The 27445-nt window shown below is 35.5% G+C and overlaps 1 protein-coding gene across 3 annotated transcripts; it reads right to left on the bottom strand.

Moving 5' to 3' along the window:
• Positions 1-1146: 1146 nt before the first annotated feature.
• LOC107887759 (MAP3K epsilon protein kinase 1) lies at positions 1147-26705 on the bottom strand. Of its 3 annotated transcripts, XM_041101286.1 has the most exons (25): positions 26315-26705; positions 25750-25884; positions 17699-17719; positions 17325-17398; positions 17161-17251; positions 16999-17082; positions 16419-16520; positions 16178-16309; positions 15896-15967; positions 15164-15267; positions 14126-14228; positions 13538-13918; positions 12618-12944; positions 12472-12519; positions 11086-11265; positions 10793-10876; positions 10532-10623; positions 10353-10436; positions 5712-6601; positions 4999-5387; positions 4787-4921; positions 3646-4052; positions 3234-3348; positions 2387-2559; positions 1147-1611 (listed from the first exon to the last, which is right to left on the bottom strand). In XM_041101286.1, the coding sequence occupies exons 1-25, from the start codon at positions 26372-26374 to the stop codon at positions 1554-1556; spliced, it is 4341 nt and encodes a 1446-aa protein (XP_040957220.1). In that variant the 5' UTR covers positions 26375-26705; the 3' UTR covers positions 1147-1553. The 3 variants fall into 3 exon arrangements, with proteins under 3 accessions (XP_040957220.1, XP_040957224.1, XP_040957223.1); XM_041101290.1 differs by lacking the exon at positions 16419-16520; XM_041101289.1 differs by lacking the exon at positions 1147-1611 and having other exon boundaries at positions 1990-2559.
• Positions 26706-27445: the final 740 nt, after the last annotated feature.

Here is a 27445-nt window from a genome sequence, read left to right on the forward strand (position 1 = left end):
GGCAATAAAAGGCGACAAAGCAGGTGAACTGTCCATGACGCAAGGCAATCGGTTTCTGCTTTGTTTTCTTTTCCCTTTCAAAAAGATGACGATGAACGGCGGCTGAGTGTAAATCGCTGAGTCAGGTCGCAGTTCTGGTGAGGTTGGGATCCCAAAATGAAAGATGATGATGAGAGCTATTAGCTTCCCCAATTCGTAACATTTTCACGCATAGAATTCGATTCCAACTATACACAATTTCATAGGATTTATTATTTCAACCATCCCACCATTTATTTCTAACATTTGAACTCTCAACAGAGATGACTAATTTATTGAAGGATCAAAATTTATGTTTTTTTTTTCTATTTCAGTAACAAATAAAATATTTAAAACTTCATTTTTATTGATATTAATGTATTTTATAACAATTTAAATAAAATATTAATTTCATCTTTAAAATAATAATTTGGGTTTCGCATAATTATTTTGTTTAATCCCCTTTGATTAAATTAAATGAAAGTTGAAACTTTAAATAAAATTAATTTCATATAATTTTACGTAATTAATATTTAAATATTATATTTTTAAGTGAAATAATTAGTGTAAAATAATATTTCTAATTTGAATTATTAAATATAATTAAAATATACTAACTTATCAATTCAAATATTATAATAATAAAAATACCAAATTATAATTAAAGCATTTTTTACATATTCAACATACAATATAATTTTACTTTACATAATTAATACAAAGTAACATAATTCAAAATAATAACTAATTAACATAATTAACTCAAATATTAATTAAGTGATAATTAGCACAACATTTTTAATTAATAATTTTAATTTTAATTATTTTTAAATGTGTAATTATCACAATTTCTATTAATTTATAATTACATTTAAATGTATAATTATGACAACTTCTATTGTATTTCAACTTTTTTAACTAAGATTTTTAAATTAAATATTATAATTATTTTTAAATGTGAACTTAAGAATATGACATGAAAGTACAAGGTGTTCGTCAATTCAAAAAAAAATTAAACTCGTGTTTTTGTATATATTATAGATAGGTTATTGATTATAGATATAGCAAAATGACAAAAAAAATTTATTTAAAGATATACGAGTATAAAATATTGTTGTGGAAAAGTGATTTATGAAATTAAAATGTAATTTATGAATGTGTTTAAAAGTAATAAAGCATTATATGTTTCATAGATTCACGTTATTGTAGCTTCAAGAGTTGGGATCACACCCTTTCTTTAATATTCAATATATATACATAAAGAAAAAAACATTATGCTTTAAAATAATTATTAATAATTATTGAACAATGCATGCTCTCAAGGATTAAGATTGCGAACTACCACCACCAACGATCTCAGTACAGAGTTGGGCAGGGTAACAAAGAAAATGCGTCTACGAGAAGAAGATTCGCCGAATGGGAGTGATGTAGCCATGGATTAGGAGGTTGCTCGAGTCTCCTTCAAAGATAATGTGCAGGGTCAAGGTGTCGTATTTGAGAATAAAAAGTTAGATACTAAAGATGACGGTTTTGTTTTACTGGAAGGAGACGTCCAAACCGAAGTTGTTGATGGAATCTCCTCGATAAGTTTTTCTGGCAAAGTTCATACGATGAGGGAGAAGAGTATGAATACAACAATGGTGATTAAATTACTGGGTAGAAAGATTGGTTACAATGCATTGATTAATAAAATCTATGCCTTAAAGAAATCGATCATGAATATAAAGAATGACTACTATTTTGCCAAGTTCCAAGATGTTAATGGCTTCATGAAAGCTCTAGCAAAAAAAAAAAAAAAAGATTAATTTTACAGAAATTGCCATGCTTTTGTAGAGGGAAACCATCATGTTAGCCTGTTACTAAAAATGAGGCTATTAATGCTTCATTAACCCGTTTCAAGCATTAATAAATAAATAAGGATTTACAGTTCAAGTCATAAATGCTGAGCAAAAAAACAATCAAGTCATAAACTTCTGTCAGACTGAGACACACCATTTATGTTCTCCATATCAAAAGCTGTATATTTTACAAACTAAACACACAAAATTGGAACTAAATCATTGGAATATTTGCTAATATAACAAAACCAAACCAAACCAAACCCAGGACAAAGGATAACATCACCAACTTAAAGCTAGACATAAGAAACAGTCTAGACAGTACTCCCAAGACTTAAGTAACCCAACTAAAAAAAAAACATTTCTTATATCCTTTTGCTTCCAACCCCATCATCATTGATTTGATGTGAGAGATGAGAGAAACTAAAGGGACAAAAAATTTGGAGAAATCAAAGGTGAAGGGAGAATCACGCCTTACTAACGAGGCAAAATATACATACAGGGAGGAGAACTTGAACACAATAACTTACATGACGGTGTTAACATGAAGGGCTTTGAGCAACGATGTAGCCATTTGTTTCACTAACACTTGGCCTCCAGAACGCTGCCCATCTCTGCGTTCTTCGATTAGATTCTGAAGCTTCTGTGGTAAATCGTTCTCCACTATTAATTGTTTTGGTCGCGGGTGGTGCTCATAAACAGCCTGTAAAAAGAAAATTACAGTGATATTCTTGGTAAACATCCTCTTAACTCCAATGAACAACTACAGACTATAAAAGAAATGCTAATTTTGCTGTCCACTCTCCAAAGTTAAAGTCACTTTCAAATAATCACTTTATTTGAAATAATCCACTCTTCCATCATTACTGAAATAAATTAATATGGTTTGAAGTGCAATAGCGCTAATTTTTCATAGAGCAAGTACTAACTGGTCACCCCCATTAACAGTTTCTGTTTCTATTCCGTCTCCGTACATTTATAGAACTCCCTTGTTTTTCTAACTTTTTTAAAATATACTTTTTTATTCTATACATCCTCACATCACCTACATGCAGTGAATAAGAACTTCAACACCAAATTTCCTAGATTCCCCAGTCACATGGCATGCTAAAGTAGAATTAACATACATGACGTAAACTTCCCATCAAACAATTTCACTAACTCAAATGATCAACACAAGAGAACATGTTTGTTTAATTAAATAGTGGCCAAAGCTCACTGCAAGGAGCTTCCTTACAGTAGAGCTGTCAGGAAAATGAAAATTCCTAGTGGACCTAGAGAAACAAGTTTATAATAAAGGATCTTGGCATCCGCCAAATGATCCATAAACAGAATAAGAAGTGCACAGATTCTGGCAAGGGAAAGGGGCGTACTTACCTTAATTAATTTAAGTAGAATAAGACGAGCAATAGCATCCTGATGATCCAATCTTGAGATTAGCAAGGGCGTCAAACCATTAACAGCTAATGTTGTGTTTATTCGGGATGATTTCCTATATATGAGATATAAATAGGGTCAGTTCAGCAAAATTTCCATTTTAGGCAATCTCTTAAATGTCTAACGAAAGAGGAGAGAGAAAATAGTGGGGGTGGAACTTTTTGAAAAATGAAACATAACCAACTACTATGCAGCTATGCAAGTATAAAATCAATTTGAAGGTTGAAGGGTGAAATTACTGAGAATGTTCTGTTTTAAATACTTAACCATCTTTAATCTAATCAAATAAATATACTGCTCATCTCCTCTAAATACTAAGACATAACCAAAGGAAGGGTGTAGTATCTCCTACGTGATAATTTTCAAGAATGGCTCCAATATGTGGACAAAATGTTGCTCCGGACAACATTGGAAAAACTTCACCAATCTCTGAACTGCATCCTTCTTCAGCAAAGCTTGTTCCACCTTGCGGTTGTCATTGTCATGAGCCAAACAAACAGCAATTGAATCTAATGCTGTCACAGACCATAGTTCATCATCAAGCAAACTCAAGTACACATCCAATCCACCATGGGCCCTCAACTGCTCCCTTGAATTACGTGATGCATGAGCCATGTCACACAGTAGTGGCAATGCACTTTGTTTTAAAGGAGAATCTGACATGATAAAATTCATCAAGTGTGGAATTATTCCATTTTCCGCTGCTTGTTCCTGTCTCCTCTTATTTATCTTGCACAAGTTGAACAGGGCATTCAGGACCTTCAGAAAATAATTGAAAAAAACTTATTAGAATAATGTCAAAGGCACCTCAGAAAAAGAGCAAAAATTCAACCCAATTTAATAAGAATCAAAATTGGATATGAGAACTTTAAAAAAAATTGGTTTGAGACTTAAAGTACATTGCTAAGTACTAAGCAGAAGAGAAGGAAAAAGGGATTAAACAGTATAATTAATAGGGTAAACAAAAGAAGAAAAAAAGGAAGAAGAAGCCTGCATAGCATACATGGATACACATTACCCTCAAGGCTCAACAATCGGCTCCCTAAAGCTAATTTATAGAATGCATGTAGATGTTTAGGTCAAAAGGCAACAATCCATGTCTCATGAGAGACGAAAAAGGAACAGGAATTTACAAAGCAACAAGAAACTAGTACATCAAAAGCAGAGACAATTTTAACTTATTTAGGAAAAACATTGCTAGTATTATCAACATCAGGTAGGCACCATCATATTATCTACTGAGTTCAGTCAACATTTGAATTAAATCCAGGAGATAACTACCCGAAACAGTACGGGAAATAATTTAGACTAAGTTATCAAATAAGCAGGAGTTGCATTGAAAACCAGGTGCACCACATAATAAAATAAATGTGGAGTCTCAGATAATCTCAGATTATTATAACTTAAGTAGATGAATCATGAGAGATGATGACATATCGAATTTTCTAGCAAATGCATCATTAGGCATAAAGACCAAGTATAATAAGGCAAACCTCATGATGTATTTGAGATACAAGAGGTCCATCTTTGAGTTCTAGATTTGGGATCAAATACTTAATTGCATCTGCTCGTTGAAGATTCTCTAAGCAGTTTGGATCAGTGGACAAATGATTAATACACTTTAGTATCTACAAAAAAAGATGAACAGTTAGTGCAAAGGATACAGGGGAGAAGAACGTTGAAAGCCAAAATATTTTTTACATACCTTTAAAAGAATAGGTGGCTCAATGCGATTGAACATCTGGAAAAGACGGTTGAGCAAGCTCTGGCTACACATGTAGGACTTAACGACTGTATCCGCTTGAGCAAACTCAAGAAGTAGGTCTGCCACCTTTTCCAGGTACTCCCTAGCAACATCCGCATTCATTGTTGATACCATGTTGGATAGTAACCCTGATGATGTCGTGCTTCCTGGTCTAGCATTTAAAACACCTGAGCCAGATAATACACCTGATGCTGTCTGAGAAGCTATACCAGATGTGGAGGCTACTCCTTCACTAAAACCCAGTTGCCCAACTTTCTTACTCACTGTTTTATTTGAAATTCTAGGTGTAGAATCAACAACTCCATTTTCTCTTCCACGGCCAGAGACCTCTGAAACCATAAAGAAACTTGTGGCCTTGAATACAAGTCAACTACTTGTGTCTCATCAAAAGGTAGCATAAATTTAAACTTTATATGCCAATGAAAGGTCATAAGTCTCATCAAAAGATGGCATAAATTTAAACACTACATGCCACAACTTAGAAAGTTCCAACATACTGATAAAAACAGGCAGTTCTGGCATAAGTATGTTTCAAGGAGTCACCAATTCCTAGTAGTGATAATGTGGTTATAGGAAGATAAGGTCAACTATTTACATATGCTAACATCTGCATAAAGCAATTAGCAGTAGATCAATCAATCATGAGTATATACCTGCAAATTCAGCCATCAAGAAGTCTAATTCACCATTTGTTTTCCTGTCATTATTAGCATGTAACAGAGGTAGTATGCTTTCACGTCTCTCTGATCCTGGCAGGTGGCGTACATACTCCAATTGATCAGAGATATGTCTAGAAGGAGGTTCATTTGCCAATAGGCTAAGCAGAGGCCGAACTTGCTGTGCCTGGGTAGTTACTGAAGTGGGAAATCCATTTGATATACCTTCTATCAATTTGGGAGGTCTATCTGTAGATGTCCTGCTTGCAGAGGTACTTGTCCTCTGGTGTCTGAAGTCAAGTTCTGCTCTAGCAGAATCAAGTTTCCACCGGTCTGAATTTTCTCGATCTCTGGATATAGTTGAAGCATCCTTGGTTGCAAGGTTAGAAAGTTTTTCCAGGGACGTCAGTTCTGCCAATTTAGAACCAACTGAAACATCCAATACTCCATTGCTAAATTGAGGTTTGTCGCTGTCAATAGCAAGATAACGTGAATCAGGCAGGTTGGCATCTGACCTCTGAGAAAGTGAAGTTGAAGCCCGAGAAGGTTCTTGTGGAACAGTTGGAAAGGAATGGTCAATTATTCCATGCCTAACTTTGAGATCAGATTGATCAGTTAGAGAGAGTGGAGTGTCATTCTGAGCAAACAGAGGATGACTGGAATCTAATGGACCAGAACGTTTCCGTTGAGCAGAACCATCTACTGCAAATCCACCCCCAACAGATATGGTAGCAAGTCGAGTTGCCTCATTTAAACTATAAAGAGTATTAATAAGCCTCAGCAATATCCCGTTCTTAGCAGCTATCTGACAGAAATCATTCCTTGGGGTAGATCGCTGAAGCTTGAAGACCTGCCACATGCCATCAATTGCTAGGTGAACCATTTCCCTGTGTAAGAAGAGGCTAATGAGTTTTTTTAAGGCATAGAAAGCAAAATTCACTGGAGCATTTAAAACTGAACAAGTTTTAGGAAGAAGAATGATTCTCTCTTATTACTTCTAATCTGAATACAGCCTTTTAAAGAATAGCAGGAAAAATAAAAAAGGAAAAAATCTCTAGAAATTAGCCTATCCCTAAAGATTAGTAATTTGATTATGGCTAATAGTACAAGGAAATTCCTAGCACTAATGTAGAAAATCTGCTTAATTTAAGGAATTCCAACACTCCCCCTCAAGCTGGAGTGTAGATGTGAATCAAACCCAGCTTGCCCATAATTTCTTTGAACATTTTTCTTGAAATGCAACCCCTTACCAGGAGTCCCTTTTAAGTATCTCAATATCCTGTAGGCAGCTTCCAAATGTTTCTCCCGTTGATATCTCCCCCTGTCTACTTCTTCTCCATCCTTATCAGTTCCTAATTTAAGGTTGGGTTCCATAGGAGTCTTGTCTATGTTCTTTGGAGTTTCTCCAGAGTCAACATTAGAAACAAAGGCATTGTAGGATTTAGACAAGTTTCCATAGGATACAAACCGAGAAATGGGATGTTGAGTGCAGCTCCTAGTGCCCTTTCTTACTGCAATTGGAAGATGGATGGAAGATTAAGGAGGTGAAACTTCTTCCTCAGGACAGTCCTCGGGTAAAGATGGCATAGGCACTGCTGTTTCGGTCTCAGGCAGCTGATGTCTCCGAGAGTATACACGAAGTCCCTGAGTTTTTCCTTGTTGTTTTTCAGAATGAGTGGGCTGTTTTTCTTCATTAGTATGATTAATCACCCTTGTTTCCTGTTGCTGAACAGTGGAGATAGGAAAAACAGGTTCCAAAACAGGAATAACAGTGGCTGTAGGATTTTCAGCAGGTTTTGTAGTTGTGGTAGGGCTGACAGGTTCCAAAACAGGAATAACAGTGGCTGTAGGATTTTCAGCAGGTTTTGTAGTGGTGGTAGGGCTGATAGAGTCTTGAGGTATAATGAGAAGATTGCTCAAGGTCTCATCTTCACTAAGTATCTCCCCCTGAAGATGAGAGGCTGAAAAATATGGCTCGTTTTCGAAGAAAGTAACATCAAGGGACACAAACATCCGGTGTAAGGTTGGAGAGTAGCACTTGTACCCTTTTTGTGCAGGTGAGTAACCAATAAAGACACAAGTGTGAGCTCTAGGATCAAGTTTAGATCGGTTAGGTTGATGGTTGTGGACAAATGCTTTGCAACCAAATGTTTTGGTTGGGAGATTAGGAACACGAAACAAGGGAAATTTTTTTTTAAAAGTATGTAAAGGTGTTTGAAAGTTTAATACCTTTGATGGGAGTTGGTTTATAAGATAACAAGCAGTGAGGACAGCTTCTCCCCATAAATACTTGGGTACACGCATAGTAAACATAAGGGCACGAGCCACGGCTACAAGGTGTCTGTTTTTCCTCTCGGAAACCCCGTTTTGTTGAGGGGTGTCAGGACAAGAACTTTGATGTATGATTCCTTGCTCAGAAAGATAAGGACTTAGGATAGAATTAAAGTACTCTCTCCCATTATCAGTTCTAAGGGTGTGAATATTAGAAATGAACTGAGTTCGAATCATTGAATGAAAATTTTTGAAGACTCTAGAGACTTCGGATTTTTCTTTAAGGAGATAGACCCAACAAACTCTAGTGTGGTCATCAATGAAAGTTATGAACCACCTAGCCCCTGTGATGTTTTTTACTCGACTAGCTCCCCATAGATCGCTGTGAATTAAAGAGAAAGGTTGAGATTGAACATAAGGTTTCAAAGGATAAGGGACACAAGTGTGTTTAGACAGTTGGCAAACTTCACAGTTCAATGAACTAATTTTCTTATTTAGAAATAGTAGAGGAAACAGTTTGTTCAAGTACATGAAATTCGGGCGTCCTAGTCTACGATGCCATAGCATGATAGAATCGTCTTTTGATGTAGATAAGGCCATCCCTTCTTTTGAACTGTTTTGTTCCAAACATATAAGCCATCATTAACTTTAGCAGTGCCAATCATCTTCCCCGATTCCTGTTCTGTCCCCATTCCAGCCACCGACGAGTAAGATCCATCAGCTATGCAAATCCGAGAGTGATCATGACAAGGTAAATAGGTGTGAAACAAACTTAGATTACCTGTCATGTGGTCGGATGCACCCGAGTCTAGTATCCAGGAAGTTGTGATAGGTTCGTGTGTAGTATTTAAAGCAGTACCTTGAATAGCTAGTGACCCACTGGCTGTAGGAGTCCCGAGTAGTTTATGAAGAGCCTCAAGTTGAGTTTTGGTTAGCCTAACATTCTGAGCATCTTCTTCAGTAGTAGATATCATTGCTGCCTTGTTTTCTTTCTGTTTTTTTTCTTCAGGATAGCCATGGAGTTTGAAGCATTTCTCCTTGGTATGCCCAACCCGATTACAGTGGCTACACCATGGCCTTTTTGAACCAGAATCAATTCCATCTTTGAACCCTTGAGATTGAAGGCCTCTTGAAATAAGAGCAGAGTTCTCGGAAGGATGATGACCAGCTACGATCAATGGTTTTAATTCTCTTGCGTCTCCCAACATAATAAGACGCCGTTTCTCTTCCCTCTTTACTTCAGCAAATGCTTCTCCTATGGTTGTCAGTGTGGTTCTGCCTAGTATTCGTCCTCGGACCTCATCAAGATCACGATTTAGTCCTGCTAGGAACTCATAGAGACGTTCTTTGTTAAGATGATCCATGAACTTGGTGTGTTCCAAGCCCTCGCCCCAATCAACTTCATAATACATGTCTAACTCCTGCCATAAGATCTTTAGGTTGTTGTAATATTGAGTGACTTCAAGTGTTCCTTGTCAAATATCTTTCAACTTTAATTTGATCTCGAATACTTGGGAAGTATTTCCAAGATCCGAGTAATTCTCCTTGATTGCATCCCACATTTCTTTGGCAGTTTTGAAAAAAAGATACGTTCGGCTTATATGACCTTCCATCGAATTTATAAGCCAAGCCATAACCATTGAGTTGTTAAGCTCCCAAGTTGCATAACCAGAGTCTGTTGATGCTGGTCGAGGAATTTGTCCATTATTGTACCCAATTTTTCCTCGGCCACGAAGAACCATAAGGACAGATTGTGACCATTGCAGGAAATTTTTTCCATCTAATCGATGATTTGTGATTATAAGAGAAGAGTTAAGGTCACCTTGTGGGATTCCTTGACTGTGATTTTGAGTTATTTGTGAGATCTCAGTCTCAGAGAAATTTTCGGTGTCACCCATGGGAGTAGGGTTTCTAACAGAGAAAAACAGAACAAGAGAAGAGAAGAAAGAGCAGGATCAAATGGATTCCTGATGCTCTTGATACCATGAACAAGTTTTAGGAAGAAGAATGATTCTCTCTTATTACTTCTAATCTGAATACAGCCTTTTAAAGAATAGCAGGAAAAATAAAAAAGGAAATAATCTCTAGAAATTAGCCTATCCCTAAAAATTAGTAATTTGATTATGGCTAATAGTACAAGGAAATTCCTAGCACTAATGTAGAAAATCTGCTTAATTTAAGGAATTCCAACAAAAACATAATATTCCAAAATGAGAAGAGGTAGAAGAACCAAATAGGCTATTGTGCATCAATGAAGTCAACTATAATTTTGATCGCTTGATTATAGAGCTTTCCAAAACAGTATACTGTCACAAGTCTTGCATTAAAAAGCATAGCAACTATAGCCTCATTCAAATACACACGAACCTGTACTTTGCATAATCAGCCTCTAAGAAACCAACTAAAACAGGGATTCCACGGCAAGCTATGAACATTTGCAAAGTCAAGGAGCTATAAAAGGAAATGAACATGATCAGTACTAGCCTTTTCCATCAATTAAAAGCAATATAAAGCAATTGAATAAATGAGAGGAGAGAATTCAACACCTTGATAGACAAAGTTGCTGTAAGAAACAAGCTGCTTCCATCCGAATTTCCCGAGGACGATCAGGCCCCGCAAAACTCATTACAAAAGGGATCTATAATATAACTTGAAGTGAATAAAACTGCTTAAACACTACAATATCCACTTTAGTAGTCCCTCCACTTTCTCTTTTTATTTGAAAATATCAAAGAAGTAACATACAAATACACAGACAGAATCATGCGTACGTATGAAAACTTTTATTCACATGAACTAGCACTTACAAATCCCACAAGGCAAGCATTCTCCTGGAAATCAGTGTTGTCTTTTACAATCTGATTAATAAGTTGAAGCACAGAACATATAACCTGCAATTGGAATAAAGATTAAACTCATTAGTTGGTCTTCACCAAGCTAGTAACCAAGTTGGAAACTATCTAAGAGAATTTTACCCCTTTTCCATCTAGGAAAGAGGTTCCGTTTTTTCTTTTTTCTTTTTTTTCCTTTTATTTTTTATTTTTTTATTTTTTTTGGTTGGGGATGGTGTATGGGAAAGGGAGCCTGATAGCTGACATACACGAGTTCTTGGGACATCAAGCAAGTCCATTAGAGGCAGCAAACCATGCTGGGTAACAAAAACAACTTTTTGCTCAGGACGCTGGTGGAAAATCGCAATGAGTTTCTGACAGGCAGTCACAATTGCATCCTCTGGTTCCTCTGGTCTTAGCGAGCTAAGTAATCTGCTAAACTCAACAGCCTGTAGTGCAAAGTGAATAAAATAAATGCCTTTTTAAATCTCTCTGCTTCCAGAAACAACAATAACATGGGGAAGGTTCAAAATAAAAAATTCAACAGAAAGAAATCTGATACATAGTAATAGAGAAGGCAACGTGGATCAGATCAGGATTGGGAAAAAGTACAAATTGATTATTTTAGTTACTTGTATGACCATGTTTTGTCCTCATGATATCAAAAATTTACATTCAGTCATAAATCTTAAGGGGAGGGGGGGATCCTAAAAGAATCTCCTTAGCATTCACACAGCCCAGGAGTATCTGCAATGTGCAACTTTTAATAGGATTTATTAGAAGCATATGCAACCTGATGAAGGCTCTCATTGCTTGAGATGTCTACCACTGTTGCTTTGACTCTTCACTGTTTCTTGAATTATCTGTGTCCAACGCATATATGGACATGGGTACGGAGGAAGACCCCAAGGACCCTCCAAATACATGGAAAAACTTCAAAGAATTGAACATACCCATGCCAAAAACATTGCAGTATCAGACACTCCCAGTTTTGAATGAGTAACATAGATGCCTACTCTCCACAAGACTGGTGATTAATAAAAATTAAATAGGAAACTACCCAGGATCCAAAAACTAGATAGCAGTATGATTTATAATTTTCAATAGAAAGATCTTAAAATTTAAATTTACTAGATTGAAATTAACAGCAAGATATATAGGTAACACTCATTTATAATGGATGACTAAAATCAATTGGAAGAAAATTTATGACTCAAAATACTAAACAGTTACTTTAGAATAGAATAAATAGTAACTACTTCAAAGAAGGAATATGTAGGTTCAGAAAAGTAAGAGTGAACACATGCATAGGTTGAAAATCAAAATAGCAATATACAATGTTAAACTTAAATAATGTTGCTGGAAAAAAAATTTTGAAACTTAAATTATCAATGAAGATAAAATTGCAACTGTTCGAACAAGTAACTGCACATAATTTTTCTTTTTCTGGAAGAAGTAACTGCACATGCTTAATGGTATAGAAGATACTTTAAACCTATTAGAAACAAGCTCCAAAAGTAAGGATCCAAAACAACAATAGGCCTGAAAACCTCAACATACTTAAGGGTGGAGTGTATTGCAGATCAAAAGAGGAAGCAAGGTTCAATTACAGAGAAAAGAAACCAAAGCAGCTTTTCGAAAGAAATGATAGGAACCTGTAGGGGAAATAGGTTGTCAGCGGGTAACTTCTCATCTCCAAAAACCTGACCACAGCAATACCATAAACAAGAGAAAACATAAAGCTCATGTGTGACAGTAGCGCATAAACATCATACTCCTAGCACACCAATTTTAAACATACCAAACCATCGATGTCAATTACATCATCGTTCAAAACACCCATCATTACACGAAGCAGGTTACCACCTCCATTTGACTGCCCCATTTGCTCTTCCATTTGTTTCTTAGCAATTGTATCCCTTAATTTCTTAGCTAGGTCATTCTTTCCAGTATCAGGCAGAGTAGCTTTGTTCACATTTGATGCAGACGCAGATGTTGAAGCTTCAGCAGCACTTTCCACCAGGTTTTTATCAAACGGATGAAACAAGTCATCCAAGGAAGCATCTCCAGGAGGATCACTAAATCTACTTAACTCATTCCCAGTAGAGATCACTGAAGCTTTCACAGCCTTCAAAAATGGAATTAAAATTGTAAGATTCACTTTTACTTTCATCAGGAAACAAAAAAGGTAAGGAAGATGAATGTTAAAATGATGACAAGCCGTGTACATGGAACAGTCAAACAGATGGAGAATTTACAAAAGATGATCTTAGGCAACTAATATCTCAGTCCAGAGATTTTAGGGCTAGCAATAAACATTTTTCATAGAGAAAGGTAAAGGACCACAACACAAAAGAATATTATAGCCATTGTTATAAGTTCGATCTGAACTACAATGTTAAAACAGGCAAAAAGGTAATGAATGCATCTATTGATAGTTGCCTAACATCTTTATAATCGCAAATAGCAGCTTATTAGCTCATTAAGCAGAACATGAGTGAAGAAGATATTTCATAGAGATAATTAGTCCATGATGTCTTAGGAAGCAAGATTGGTTGTTTCAGCCAATGCAAGTCGCACCTAAGCATCCACATGGAGACACGCAAAGAAATGTCAGAGAAATGCATCATACAGAAACTTCAAGGTAAATAAATCTAAATCATTTTAATCCACCAAATTAACTTTTTTTCAGAAACTAACAACATTCTATGAAACATTTACCTTTTGCAGACCAGCATCCTGAGTTATAGGTCCAAAGCCAAATGACGCATCCTCAATATCAATTGAACTTCCTTTGCCTCCATGTCCTTTTTCTGTATGTTTCCTTCTTGACTCAGGAGATCCAACATCACCATTCATCGTAACTTCATCTTGATTTGATGTATCATGAAGCTGAGCAGAAGCATGGGCAGCCACCACATTCTTATCAGATAGTCTACCAGAACTACTCTGTAATGATAAGCTTTCATGAATGGCTAAGGTTGGAACTTGATCTGATAGTATATCATTGTCTAAATTATTTGCGGTTTCTTCAAGAACTCTTTCCTGATAAGCACTCTGCTGATGAGTGACTTCCGCCAATAAGAACTCTTTCCCGGAGCTCTGACAATCAGACATTACAAGCCATTAATGTGATAAAACCAGCATCCGCCAGCACCAGTCATTGGGAAAAACAAATAATTAGGCTTCAAACAGCTTAAAATGTTTTAAATTTACTAATTTTCTTTAATAAATTATTTGTTGTTTGTAGCTTCCAACTTCAGTTAAGGTTTCTTTGCAAAAAAAAGCTCACGTAGAAAAGGTTCTCACTGTTTCAGATGCCTCCACTTTCTCTACAGGAAGACTCTCTCCAGCACTCTGATTATCTCCACCAGAGCTTTCTGCATTTGCTGCAATGTCTTCAGATATGTTTCTGCCAAAGGAAATAGGAAAACAACCAGAGTGTCAGTCATCATGATTCACGAGAAAACCCTGGAGTAAGTAAAACACAAACAGCATGGTTAAAAATGTATTTAGTATCCAATCCAGCAAATCAGCAAAAAAAAAAAAAATTACTGTCCAGCTGAAATACAGAAGTGAAGACACTATCTCAGAAAATGAAAAGATAGGAAGAATGTTTCAAATAATTATAGATAAAAATAAATAAGAGTTGTCAAATAATTATAGAATTGCCAATATATACATTTTCTAATAAAGAAACCCCCCCCCTTCCTGTTCTTTGGCTTCATTTTGAAGTCTATATATTGCAAAAAAAGGAGTTAGAATAAGGTACAAAAGGATTTAGAAAATAGAAATGCTTGAACTCCGGAGAGAAAAGGATCAGGTAATTAGGTTACAATAAAAACCTTCATAAGCAGATGCGTCCCCATAATTTAGTATGAAAACTGAAAGATACAAGAAGCCTTTAAGTTATAGCCAGATGACAAAGCTAGAAAAGGCTAAAAAACTTAAAATTTGTTGCAACGTGCAAAATTTTATTCCCGTTCTAGCTGTCACAACAAAATATGCAACCCAAACAAATTAACTCAGACAGGACTAGGTAAAGAAAACAAGATAAATGACATGAAATAGAGCACATAAATCTATATATTTACAATCTCATAAAGAAACCATTGGCCGATTTACTATTTGCATGATGTGGATATTTGTCAAACAAAAATCCTAAGCAAACAAATTGCCATGAAAAATAATGTAGTCAATTAGAACTCTGATTATTTGACCAGACTACTGATTGTAGGTATCCAGGATAAGTGGGACCACGTAGCACATAACTTCATCAACACAACTGAAATCCCATGAAGATGATTTCCAAAACACATTAAATGCAGCACATTATTCTATATATACCTAATGGTTCCACCATGACGCAGAGATGACTGCAATGCACGTTTGCAATTACGTATCCAAGGATGAGAAAGCAGTGTTTTTGCATCAGGCCTCTGTCTGGCATCCTGAAAATTCAATGAAGTGTCACTAACAAAATAACAAATCATCAATGACTTCAAAGGGGTCAAATGAATATTAGTGGTGTTTTTATACAACAGTTTGAACTTAGCAACCACCATTAACTTGGATGATAAGAAATTTAAGTCCAGTAGTTATCATCCAATCTACGGACCAAGATTGAAGGCCTTATATTCTTTTGGCCGCACAGCTGTCAATTAGTCTATGACATTTAGCATGATATCCTATATTTCTTGGATTTTGTTGATTTCATTTCATCTTGAGGCTGCCTGCCCACCAAAGATTTTAGGTTTACAATTATGTTTGCTTACTGAAGAACTTTCAGCGAGTTACTTTTTTCCTTCTTTTTGTTTAGAGAGAGAGAGAGAGAGATTGAAGTATAATATGAATCATTCTTAAGGAGACTAGTAACAAATATATATTTGCTTTTAGTCTTAATAGATTTCACAGTTATAAGATCAACACATCTCACTCCCATTAGTAGAGATCTGTCCTTAGTGATAACTAATATTATTCTGTCTACTCAATTAAGCATGACTCGTGGATAATAAACTTTTGATAAGATTAAGTGATAGTTAAAATAAAAAATTGGAACTTCATTTTTCCTCAACTTACCTTCTTAAAGCATTGGCGCAGAAAGTCAGTAATGTCTGGAGATAGGCTGTCAGGTATTGGTGGATGCTCATCCTGAGAGTAATATTTAAAAAAAAAAAAAAAGTGCAATTTAAGGCATGACAAAAAGAAAGTGCTCGTTAAAGCATTCTTCAGCAGTCAAATGAGAATATGGAATGACTTAATCAATAGGAAGGGAAAGAAAATAGAAACTCAGTCAGAAGAATTTACTCTTATCTTAAAGAAAGACTAAAAGAATTACGGGGATATAAATGTCAGACAAACCTGCACAATCCGAAAGAGAGCTGGCATAGGCTGCAAATCATAGTACGGAGGCACACATGTAAGCAGTTCGATCACAGTACATCCAACACTCCAAATGTCAGAAGCAGCACAAACCCCTGACATTTCAATCACCTGAAATATAAATCAACCTCAAATGTAAGGCTTCCACACGAGAACTTGAAGAAACAAATTTGACAATTAAAAGCCACACTCCAATCACTAGCAGGAGCCAAAGAACTACCTCTGGGGCCATCCAATATGGTGTTCCAACAACTGAGTGAGTGTTAACATCAGCCTCAGTTAGTTTTGTTGCGACACCAAAATCAGCAAGTTTCACAAGACCCTAAAAAGAGAAATTGAGGGTAAGTTGGGAAGAAACCAAGAGTCTCCATTCACCCTAAACAAAGACCATCAGATCTAAGTTGGAAACAAGTTTAGAAGGAAAAAAGAGCCCGGTGACTATAATGAACCCACACTAATAAGCAGGGACACTGAGGTTTGAGGAAATAAAATATGGCCACAGGTTCAGCAGCACACAGCATTCCACTCTAAAAATCCTTAAGCACTTTGGCGTCATTTATATTAGCTGATTTCTCACTCACCACATGAGTTGCCAAAGAAGAAGGTAGTATATGAATTAAGTGAAGCAAATTCAATTAGTCACTAACGGCGCCATAAATAAGGAGGCCACATGGTATAGTTCTCTTACAAATCTTCCATGCTCAAATTTATAGAAAGAGAATCCAAAAAAATAACTGATCAGAAATAGCAATAATAAAACTCTCCAAGGATAAGAGAAAACAAAATAGCTATTAGGTTACCTCTTTAGTTGTCAAAATATTTGCACCCTTAATATCCCGATGGATAACACCCTGTTCATGTAGATAAACCAAGCCTTCCAAAACCTGCTTAACAAGCAATTAGCATATCCAAATGATTTTAATAGGGAAATGAAGCAGTAAATTGCAGAAATACAAACAAACCTGAGAAATATAAACAGCCACCAATGATTCTGGAAAAGGCCCAAATTTATTTGGCTTGATAATGTTTGCAAGTGAACCATTCTCCACGTACCTATTAAAATTAAAGCAATAGCTGTAAGTTTCTAACAGCTGAGAACATGCAATCACAATGTAAGGTTTCTTACTCAAGAATTATATGCAGATGAGACTTTGTCTTTGATGATCCAAGATACTTCACAATGTTTTTATGGTTCAAATTCTGCAAAGAAGCTCAAATGTTAATTAGCATCAATAAGACACTGACAAAACTCTGTACATGTAATTCAACCAGCAGCAGACAACAATTACCACGAAGATGACCAGTAAACAACAAACAATGGACAAGGAAATTAAAAGGTATTGATAGTTGTAACACAGAGGGTTGGAAGTACGACATCTTCAGTGCACATATGGCAAACCCATGCATCAAATAAGCAAGTGAGAATTTTGAAGAAGCATTATATCAAAAGTTCAAAAAGCACCAAAATAGACCCAAAAAGCAGTTAAAGGAGGGAGTTACCTTCAATAAATCAATCTCTTGCTGCAATATTAGCCCATTCCATGAACCAAGTGTATCCAAAAGAAAAAGGCAACTTGTCAGCCAAGCTAACACAAAAGAAACTGGAAATAGTAAATGCATGTTTCAGAATTAGCATTCTAAGGGCCAAATATAAATTTTTATATCTATTTTGCATGTTTATCACCTAATTCTTCCAAAATGTTGGACAAATATGTTAAATAGACCTACACTACTCGGACTATTCAGTTTCCTTGAAGTACCTATGTCCAAACTCATGTCCAACACATGGACATGCGGGTATGATCTCTAAATATCCTCAAAATACATGGAAGAATTTAGAAATCTAATCATACCCATGCCAGATGCATACTTGTATCTGACACTCACACCCAAATCCAAGTAACATAAGAAATAAACCACAATTAAGGCTTGGAATGATCAATGAGCTCTGAATAATAATAAAAACTGCAGCAGGTTACACAGCAACAAGGCAATTTTGTTGATAACAAGAAAACATGATAGGGGCTAAATTTCTCAAAAAAGATATACAACAAAGAGTTGGCAAAGAAAAGTAATTTATTGAAGAAAATAATGCAAGAATCTTAAACATTTCTCTGTAAGAGTCCCTATGGAGTAAACAACTCTCGTAATACAAATAAACTAGTAATCTCAGGATGATCCTAAGTCTAGAACCCCTTGGTGTAACTATAGTTCGACAGTCTAAGGGACTTTGTTATTAGCAAGGAAAGAAAACTATAGTTTAGCCGCTAAATAAGAAAAAGATATTAGCTAAGGTGAATCATCTCACTATTTCAACCACAATCTTCTCCACTAGATCGAGGTTTCAGACAAATCCCATACAAAAAATGTTAGCTAAGTTTGATGCTTGGGATGAACAAGACTCTATGGTAATGTCTTGGTTATGGAACTCTATGATGCCAGAAATCAGTGATACATGCATGTTTCTTAACACATCCAAAGAAATATGGGAAGCTCTGAAACAGACTTATTCTAAAGTTCGAGATGCTGCTCAAATCTATGAAATCAAGACTAAGATTTCATCTACCAAGCAAGGAAGTCGATCAATCACGGAGTATTCCAATCTGTTGCAAAGTTTATGGCAAGAGATGGATCATTACCAGTGTATTCAGATGAAGTGCAGTGAAGATGCAGCACTCCTGAAAAGGTTCGTTGAAAAGGATCGAATTTATGATTTTCTTGCTGGACTAAATGTTGAGTTTGATGCAGTAAGAGTTCAAGTACTTGGAAAAGAGGAACTACCATCACTAAATGAGACAATTGCAATTGTTCGTGCTGAGGAAGGAATAAGAGGAGTTATGGTTGAGAACAGTCAAGTGGATAGTTCAGCCTTGGTTACAAAAGCTGTAAGTGAGAGGAGATTTGGCCTGGAGCAGCCAAATAGTGAAGATAATAGACATACAGAACGTACAAAGCCTATTAACAGGGATTCCGTATGGTGCACCTACTGTAAAAAAGCCCGTCACACTAAAGAAAGATGCTGGAAACTCCATGGGAAGCCACAAACAACAAATAAAAATTTTTCAAAAAAAGGTGGACAACGAAAGGGACAAGGACGAGCATATACAGCAAGACAGCTGAATGGAAAAAATAATTCTCAGGAATCACCTATTGAATTCAATAAAGAAGAATTTGAGAAGTTAAAAAATTTGCTAGGATCATTGGAAAAAACTTCTTCAACAGGTACTTGTAGTTTGGCTTTTTCAGGTATATCCTCTTCTCAAGATTCTAAAGTCTCAGATACAGTCACCAAAAGTTTTTGGGTCATTTACTCAGGAGCTACAAACCACATGACCCACTCCTCACAAAAATTTGTTTCATATACACCTTGCCCTAGTAGAAGAAAAATAACAGTAGCCGATGGTTCTGCGATCACAGTGGCTGGTCAGGGTGATATTGTTATAAACAAAACCCTTACTCTTAAAAATGTCCTTCATGTTCCAAAACTATTTACCAATCTTTTATCCATTCAAAGAATTACCAAAGACTCTAACTGTAAATTGGTTTTCTATCACAATCGATGTCTTTTTCAGGAACAGAATACGAGGAGGATGATTGGACATGCTAAGGAAGTAAATGGCCTATATTATCTTGAAGAATCCAGTGGAGAAGTTAGTGCTCTGAGCGAACTTGCAAAACATAAACGTACCCCTTTTCCAGTAAGCAATAAAAGAACTTTCACTCCTTTTCCTCTTATTTATAGTGATGTTTGGGGGCCATCCACTATTTCAAATATTTCTGGGGATCGGTGGTTTGTATCCTTTACTGATGATTATACTCGTGTGTCTTGGATATTTCTTTTAAAACAAAAATCTGATGTAAGGTCTGTCTTTCCAACCTTTTACAACATGATCAAAACACAATTTGGAGCTGAAATAAAAAGGTTTAGGTCAGACAATGCCAAGGATTATTTCAATAAATTTCTCTCAACATATTTCCAGGAAAGAGGCATTATACATGAGTCATCTTGTGTTAGTACACCCCAACAAAATGGTGTTGCCAAAAGAAAGAATGGTCACATTTTAGCTATTACAAGAGCCCTTTTGTTCCAAAAAATGTCCCTAAACAATATTGGGGGTGGCTGTTTAACTGCTACTCATTCGATAAATAGATTGCCTACAAAAGTCCTTGAATCTCAAAGTCCTATGCAAGTTCTAGCAAAATTCTTTCCTGATTTCAATACTTCAAGTAACCTTACTCCCAAAATATTTGGCTGTGTTACTTTTGTACATGTTCATTCTCAAAATAGAGGAAAATTTGATTCACGAGCTATCAAGTGTGTCTTTCTTGGTTATTCTTCCACTCAAAAAGGGTACAAATGCTATCATCCAGCCACAAAAAAAAATTTTGTAACAGCAGATGTTACTTTTGCAGAATAAGAGAATTTCTTTACTCGTCCTTATCTTCAGGGGGAGATCTTATTCACAGAAGATAAGGACAAAGAATTCTTTCTTCTTGACATTCCAGCTCCTGTCCAGCAACAAAACACCCACATTCCAGCTCCTGTCCAGCAGCAAAACACTCACATTCCAGCTCCTGTCCAGCAACCAAACACTCCCACTCAGTTCTTTCCTACTAACCAACCTGCCCGACTTGAAACAATGGCCCCTATACAACCTGAAACAGAGCCTAATACACCCAAATCACCAAGAGGAATTCAGGACACTACTCGTCCTTTACTGGTTTACTCAAGGAAGAAGGCACCGGTGCAAGTTCAATCATCTTCTTCTCCTATACGACCTGAGGTAATTGCTGAACCTACTTTGAATTCTAATACTGCAAATTTAGATGATTTTCCCATTGCTATTAGAAAGGGGACTAGAACCTGTACAAAACATCCCTTGTACCTATTCATGTCTTACAAAAACTTGTCCCATAACCACAAAACCTTTCTTACCAGCCTAAATTCTATCTCCATTCCCAAAACTGTATCCGAGGCATTAGAAGATGAGAATTGGAAAAATGCCATGAAAGTTGAAATGGAAGCTCTTGAAAAAAATAAGACATGGGACTTAGTGCAATTACCGAGAGGAAAGAAACCAGTGGGATGTCGGTGGGTGTACACAGTGAAATATAAGTCAGATGGTTCTTTGGAGAGGTACAAAGCAAGATTGGTTGCTAAAGGGTACACTCAAATGTATGGAATAGACTACCTTGAGACATTTGCCCCTGTAGCAAAGATGAACACTGTAAGAGTGTTGTTGTCACTAGCTGCCAACCGAGGCTGGAAATTACAGCAATTTACATCAAAAATGCCTTTTTACACGGTGATCTTAAAGGAAGTCTATATGGATGTTCCTCCAGGATTCGGTCCAAATACAGGACAGGTAGTTTGCAGACTAAAAAAGGCTTTGTACGGACTAAAACAGTCCCCAAGGGCTTGGTTTGGAAGATTTACCAAAGTAATGCTCAAGTTGGGGTATAAACAGAGTCAAGGAGATCACACTCTACACTCATCTTCAGGGGGAGTGACTGCTTTATTAGTCTATGTTGATGACATTATAGTGACTGGTGATGATCTAAAAGGAATGGAGAATTTAAAGAAATGCCTAGTAAAAGAATTTGAAGTCAAAGAGCTCGGTAAGTTAAAATATTTTCTTGGTATTGAAGTGGCACACTCTCGGGAAGGAATATTCATATCTCAGCAAAAATACATAGTTGATTTGTTGACAGAGACGGGCAAGTTGGGCTGTAAACCAGCAGAGACACCCATAGAGGTGAACCACAGACTTGGAAATGCACTAGAAGATGCAGCAGTTGATAAAAGGTCATATCAAAGACTTGTGGGGAAGCTCATTTACTTGTCTCATACCAGACCAGATATTGCCTATGCAGTAGGTGTTGTAAATCAGTTTATGCACAATCCCAAAGAATCACATCTTAGAGCCGTATATCAGATTCTACAGTACTTAAAGAGCACACCAGGCAAAGGAATCCTATTTAAAAAAGGGCAGAATTTAACCCTTGAAGCCTATACTGATGCAGATTATGCAGGATCTATGGTTCATAGAAGATCAACCTCGGGCTATTGTACTTTCCTAGGAGGCAACCTTGTGACTTGGAGGAGTAAAAAACAAAATGTTGTGGCTAGATCTAGTGCAGAAGCTGAATTTAGGGCGATGGCTCTTGGAGTTTGTGAGTTGTTATGGCTAAAAATTATTTTGGAAGATTTGAAGATCGAGTGGGAAGGTCCAATGAAGTTGTATTGCGATAATAAGTCTGCTATCAATATTGCACATAATCCAGTTCAACATGATCGAACGAAGCACGTTGAGGTTGACAGACATTTTATAAAGGAAAAACTGGACAGTGGCTTAATTTGCACTCCATTTGTGTCCACTGATGGTCAACTAGCAGACATACTTACCAAAGGATTGTCTGGGAAGTTGTTTCAGAAATTAGTAAGCAAGCTGAGAATGGATGATATCCACTTCCCAGCTTGAGGTGGAGTGTCAGATTTCAGTTTCCTAATTAAGGAATATTTGAGTGTATCAGATAGGATTCTGTAAATATTTTATCCCTAACTTTAAGGCTGTTTTTAGGTACAGCATCCCTAGAATTAGTATGTTTCCTAGTGTAAAGTTTCCTAAGTTAGGCTCACTATGTCTATAAATATTTATGTAATTTCTTGTGAAAAATATAATTGAAATAGCCTATTTTTAACAGAGAGAATAGGTAGAAGTCTTGTGTGATGGTTAGGCTTGGCAATTGCTTGAAAAGATCTTCACAAATTTGATTACAACGAATAATTTCACCATTCCCGAGTTGTACATGACGAGAGATTTGTTGGAATGGAATTATGGGTTGAACCAGTGTCCACTACTACGATAACTTGAAGAAGTCAATTTTTCCCTCGAAGCTTCATTGTAGTTCCTAAAGTCTTGCCCAAGGTGGCTTGCAAGGAAATCTCAGCCATGTCCATCGTAGATGTCATACCTTCACCAACATCTTCTGGTATCTCAATAGTGTTTTCTTCACTTTTTCTGATCTCCTTGAAAGAGAAACTCATGAATATGCATCCGTGTCCTAGAGCAAATTTTTCATTACACCAGAAACAAAGACCCTTGTTCAATTGATTCTGCCACTCAACTTTCCAAGATCACACTTGCAAGGGTTGAACTATTGCATGTGTGGTCTAAAAGTTGCCTTCGTAATCCGCAAAAACAACCAAGGGATAAGAATGGCTAGTATCTCATTGCTTTTTAAAAGTTTGGTTTAAGATTTAAGTATTCAGTATTGTTGTCAAAAAATGCTTTTGAGAAATAAAATGTGACATGATATTGTGAAGTAAAAATATACATTAAAATAATGTTCAAAGTAGTTAATATTATGATATTTTAGTAAGAATATAAAAAAATAATTTATTACAACTCATTATTAATATTTTGATATATGAAATATAAATTTCAAATATTTTTAATAAATTATTATTAATTATTTGTAAAATGTAAAATAAATTTTAAACTTTAAAAACATAACCATTGCAAATTTAAATATATGATATCATACATTAGACTATAAATAAGGGTTAAAAATGTCATTTGACTTCAAAAGTGATTTTCCCAAATGCAAAAGCTAAAAAATAAAATTTTGCTTTTGGGTTCAAAAGTACTTTTTGACTTCAAAATTTGTTTGTTTAGCATTGCTTATGGCTCCAAAAGCACTTTTAAGAAGCAATAAGAAACAAAGCCAAAGTGTTACTACGAGGCTGAAGAGCTCGATTAGTTTTGGGTTTGTGGGCTAGTTTGGCTCAATGTGGTCAAATTAGGCCCTATGTTGCTCTAGTTTGGGCTTAGCTTGGACTCAAATTCAAAGGCCAAACTCATGGCTTTGTAGACTTTTCTAGGTTTGTCGATCCTAACATCAGCCTTTAGCTCCTCTTTTAAACCATTAAAAAACACACCCAATAGGTAATGATCTGGCAGGTTTGAGACTCGCAAAGGTCTCTTAGCAGATTCTTGTCTATATTCTTGGACAAACCTTGTCTATAGTATACTACAAAGATGTTTATCAATATTTTGGAACTTCGATGAACCATAGTTTTCTTGCAATACTTTGACAAGCTCCTCCCAATAAAGTTTGCTCCCAATTGATTCTAAAAAATAAGTCAAGGTCATCACATTTAAGATAGGCAATATTGAATTTGAGTTCCTTTGGAGTTAGATAATAACGAAAATATTTTTCCACTTTTTGGATCCATCCATGGGGATCACGATCATCATTCCTAGGAACTTCTACCTTCATTAGAGAGCACCATGACTGACCCCTCAACCACCAAGGATTATCCGTGCCACTATCATGTGCTTCTAACCAAGCTAATCTTCTCTTCTTATGAGGTCCAAAAAATATTTCTTTAGCCTTTGCTTTGTTCAATATTCCGAAATTGATTTCCATTGGAAGGGCTTCACTGGATTAGGCCTCACTTCTGCTACTACCAAGTCTATGAAGTTTAATTTGGAAGCTCCAACAGTTAATTGTTGGGCAATGGAGTCAAAATTTGAATTGGCTAAGGATTTAGTGTTTGCTTTGGTTAATCTTTTTAGAGATTGGAAGATTCAATGTTCAATGATGATAGATATGCTCTAATACCAAAATACAGGAGTTGGATTTAAAGATAAACAGACATGAGTTGGAAAAAGAAAGATATTTATTGAAGAATATAATAAAAGAATCTTAAACATTGTTCCTCCAATGTGCAACCCATATGGAGTGAACAACTCTCCTAATACAAATAAACTAATAATTGTAGGATGATCCTAAGTTTAGAACCCCTTGGTGTATTTATAATCTAACAGCCTAAGGGACTATGCTATTTGCTAGGAAAGAAAACTATAGTTAAGCCACTGAATAAGGAGCGGCAAATATCAAAACTATAGTTAAGTCATTAACTATGGAGGAAATAGAGAAATGTGTTGCAATAGTAGAGAATCATCCCAATATTTCAGCCACAATCTTCTCCACAAGATCAAGGTTTAAGTCAAACCCCATGCAAGACATTAGCTAGATTCTTCCCATATGTATGTGATCTTCTAAAATCGGTAAGCATAGGTGGCACCATATAAAAACATTTGCAAGTACTCTAAAATCAATCAATAAATCCTCAGAAGAGGTTTAGGACAAATAAACTTCAAAATGGCAAGTCCTAAGTAGCTTGGATACAAAATGTGTAGCTCGTCAACATAAGTCAATTATAAATATAAGGGCAAGTATATTATCGATGCTTTATTATGAGAAAAGAAGCCCCTTATTGAAGGAAACTAAGAAACATGTCAACCAACAAAAAGGCTCCATTTTCAAGCAATCATTCATCCATCAAAACACCTAGAAAACATGGTATGATCTAAAAACAATCAAGAAGCAAAAAGTGATTGAACCTTAATGTAATTTAGCATATGGAAACACAATCACTAATGAACTGCCCATATCTAGCAAGCCATCTTAGTGAAACTCCGTACTAATTTGAAATATGTAAATTTAGAAACTCGAGCAAAATTCAAACATTAAAATCGAACCATTATAATATTGAGATCCTCCTGTGCAATGTTCTCCAAAGACACTTGTTTAATTGCAACAAAGTCTCCATTCTCCAAATCCAAACCTTTATAAACACGTCCATATGCACCTTTTCCTATTTCATCTCCAAGCATCTATACAAGAAAACAGAAGGCAACATAAATTTCAATCTACTTTATATGTTTCCCAGGTGTGTGCTCTATTCCTACATCAAATAATTAACCGGGGAAACTATGAAAAAAAAACACTTAAATGCAGCTTTCAAGGAAAGCTCAAAAGCAACAAAAAAAAGTACAAAGAAAATGGGAAATTGGAAGTGTGTAATTCTTTCCTATATCCTTTTATCCTTCCAATTTGTCATCAACTCGCTGGAATGAGGAGCATTTGACGAACAAAACCTTACCATCTTAATTTTCATTTCCATTTTACTCCTTTCATCAACTCAATTTTATAACCGACCAAAGCCGTAATTAACAGAGAAAAAAAAAGATACGGAAATCAATAGGAAGGGTAAAAGAGTAGAAATTCGAGGAAAAATAGATCGAATTATGGAAACGGACTTACGTATTTGTTGTCGAGAGTTTTAGATTTGTGGAAAGCGGAAGAAGCTGCTTGGCGAGACATTTACTTTTGTGTTTTTGTGTATTCTGCAGCTTCAGCTCCTCCTTCCTTGTTTTTTGCTTGTTTTAAGGAGTGAGAAACAAAGGCAATCGGTCACTGTTTAAAAGAACCCTACAAGAAGAAATGCTCCATCTTTTGACGACAAAATTTCGGGTTTAGAATCGCAGGAATCCAGAGACGAGGCCATAGCTCCTGCGAAGCCAAAAGATAAAAGAAAGAAAGAATTCAAAAGAAAATAAAAGAACAGAAATGAAAAAGGAACGGAAAAAGGAAGAAAGCGAAAGAATGAAAGAGAAAAGACCAATAGTGGCGTGAAAACAAAATTGGCTTAAATGCAAAATTGACCTTAAATTGTACTACTTGTCTCATTTAGGTACTTAAAAGGGCTTTTTTTAATGGTACATCAATTATCAATTTTGTATTATTTTATTCCAGAATGCTTGCTAACGAAAAACTTGAAATGTGGCATCTTTTTATTGGAGGTTGGCATTTTTTTTATAAAATGAGATGAAATTAATAGTTTTATTAAAAAAATACTTTTAGCTACAATTCGGGATAAATTTTGATTTTATTATTTTTTGAAATTTTTTTTATCCTATTCTCTATTGCAATCTGAGTTAAATTATATTTTTTAATTTTTTTAGCATGTTTTAACTTGAAATAAAAAAAATTGTAAAGCAAAGTTAAATTATATATCTTTTTGATAGTTAGAATGAAATTTCATCATTTAAATATAAATGATCAAAACTAAAAGCTGATATGTTTATATATAAATTTATATTTTATGTTTCATTGATGTATAAATTATTTCATTTACAAATATATATAATGATAAATCATTACAAAAATAATTAATTAATTTAGTTTTGGATAAATTGTAAGTTTAGTCACTTATATTTGCCGGTCATCAAAATTTAAAAATCGATTATGTTAGTGACTACATAATAATTTTTAAAAATTTGTTGACCAAAATATAATTTTAAGTAAATATAAGTGACCAAACTTGTAGTTTACCCTTTAAATTTTAATAAAAATTTAAGTTTTTTTTTGCCACTTTTTAGAATGTGTTTGAAA

This window comes from Gossypium hirsutum, chromosome A03 (assembly GCF_007990345.1).
Source record: "Gossypium hirsutum isolate 1008001.06 chromosome A03, Gossypium_hirsutum_v2.1, whole genome shotgun sequence".
Lineage (NCBI taxonomy): Eukaryota > Viridiplantae > Streptophyta > Magnoliopsida > Malvales > Malvaceae > Gossypium > Gossypium hirsutum.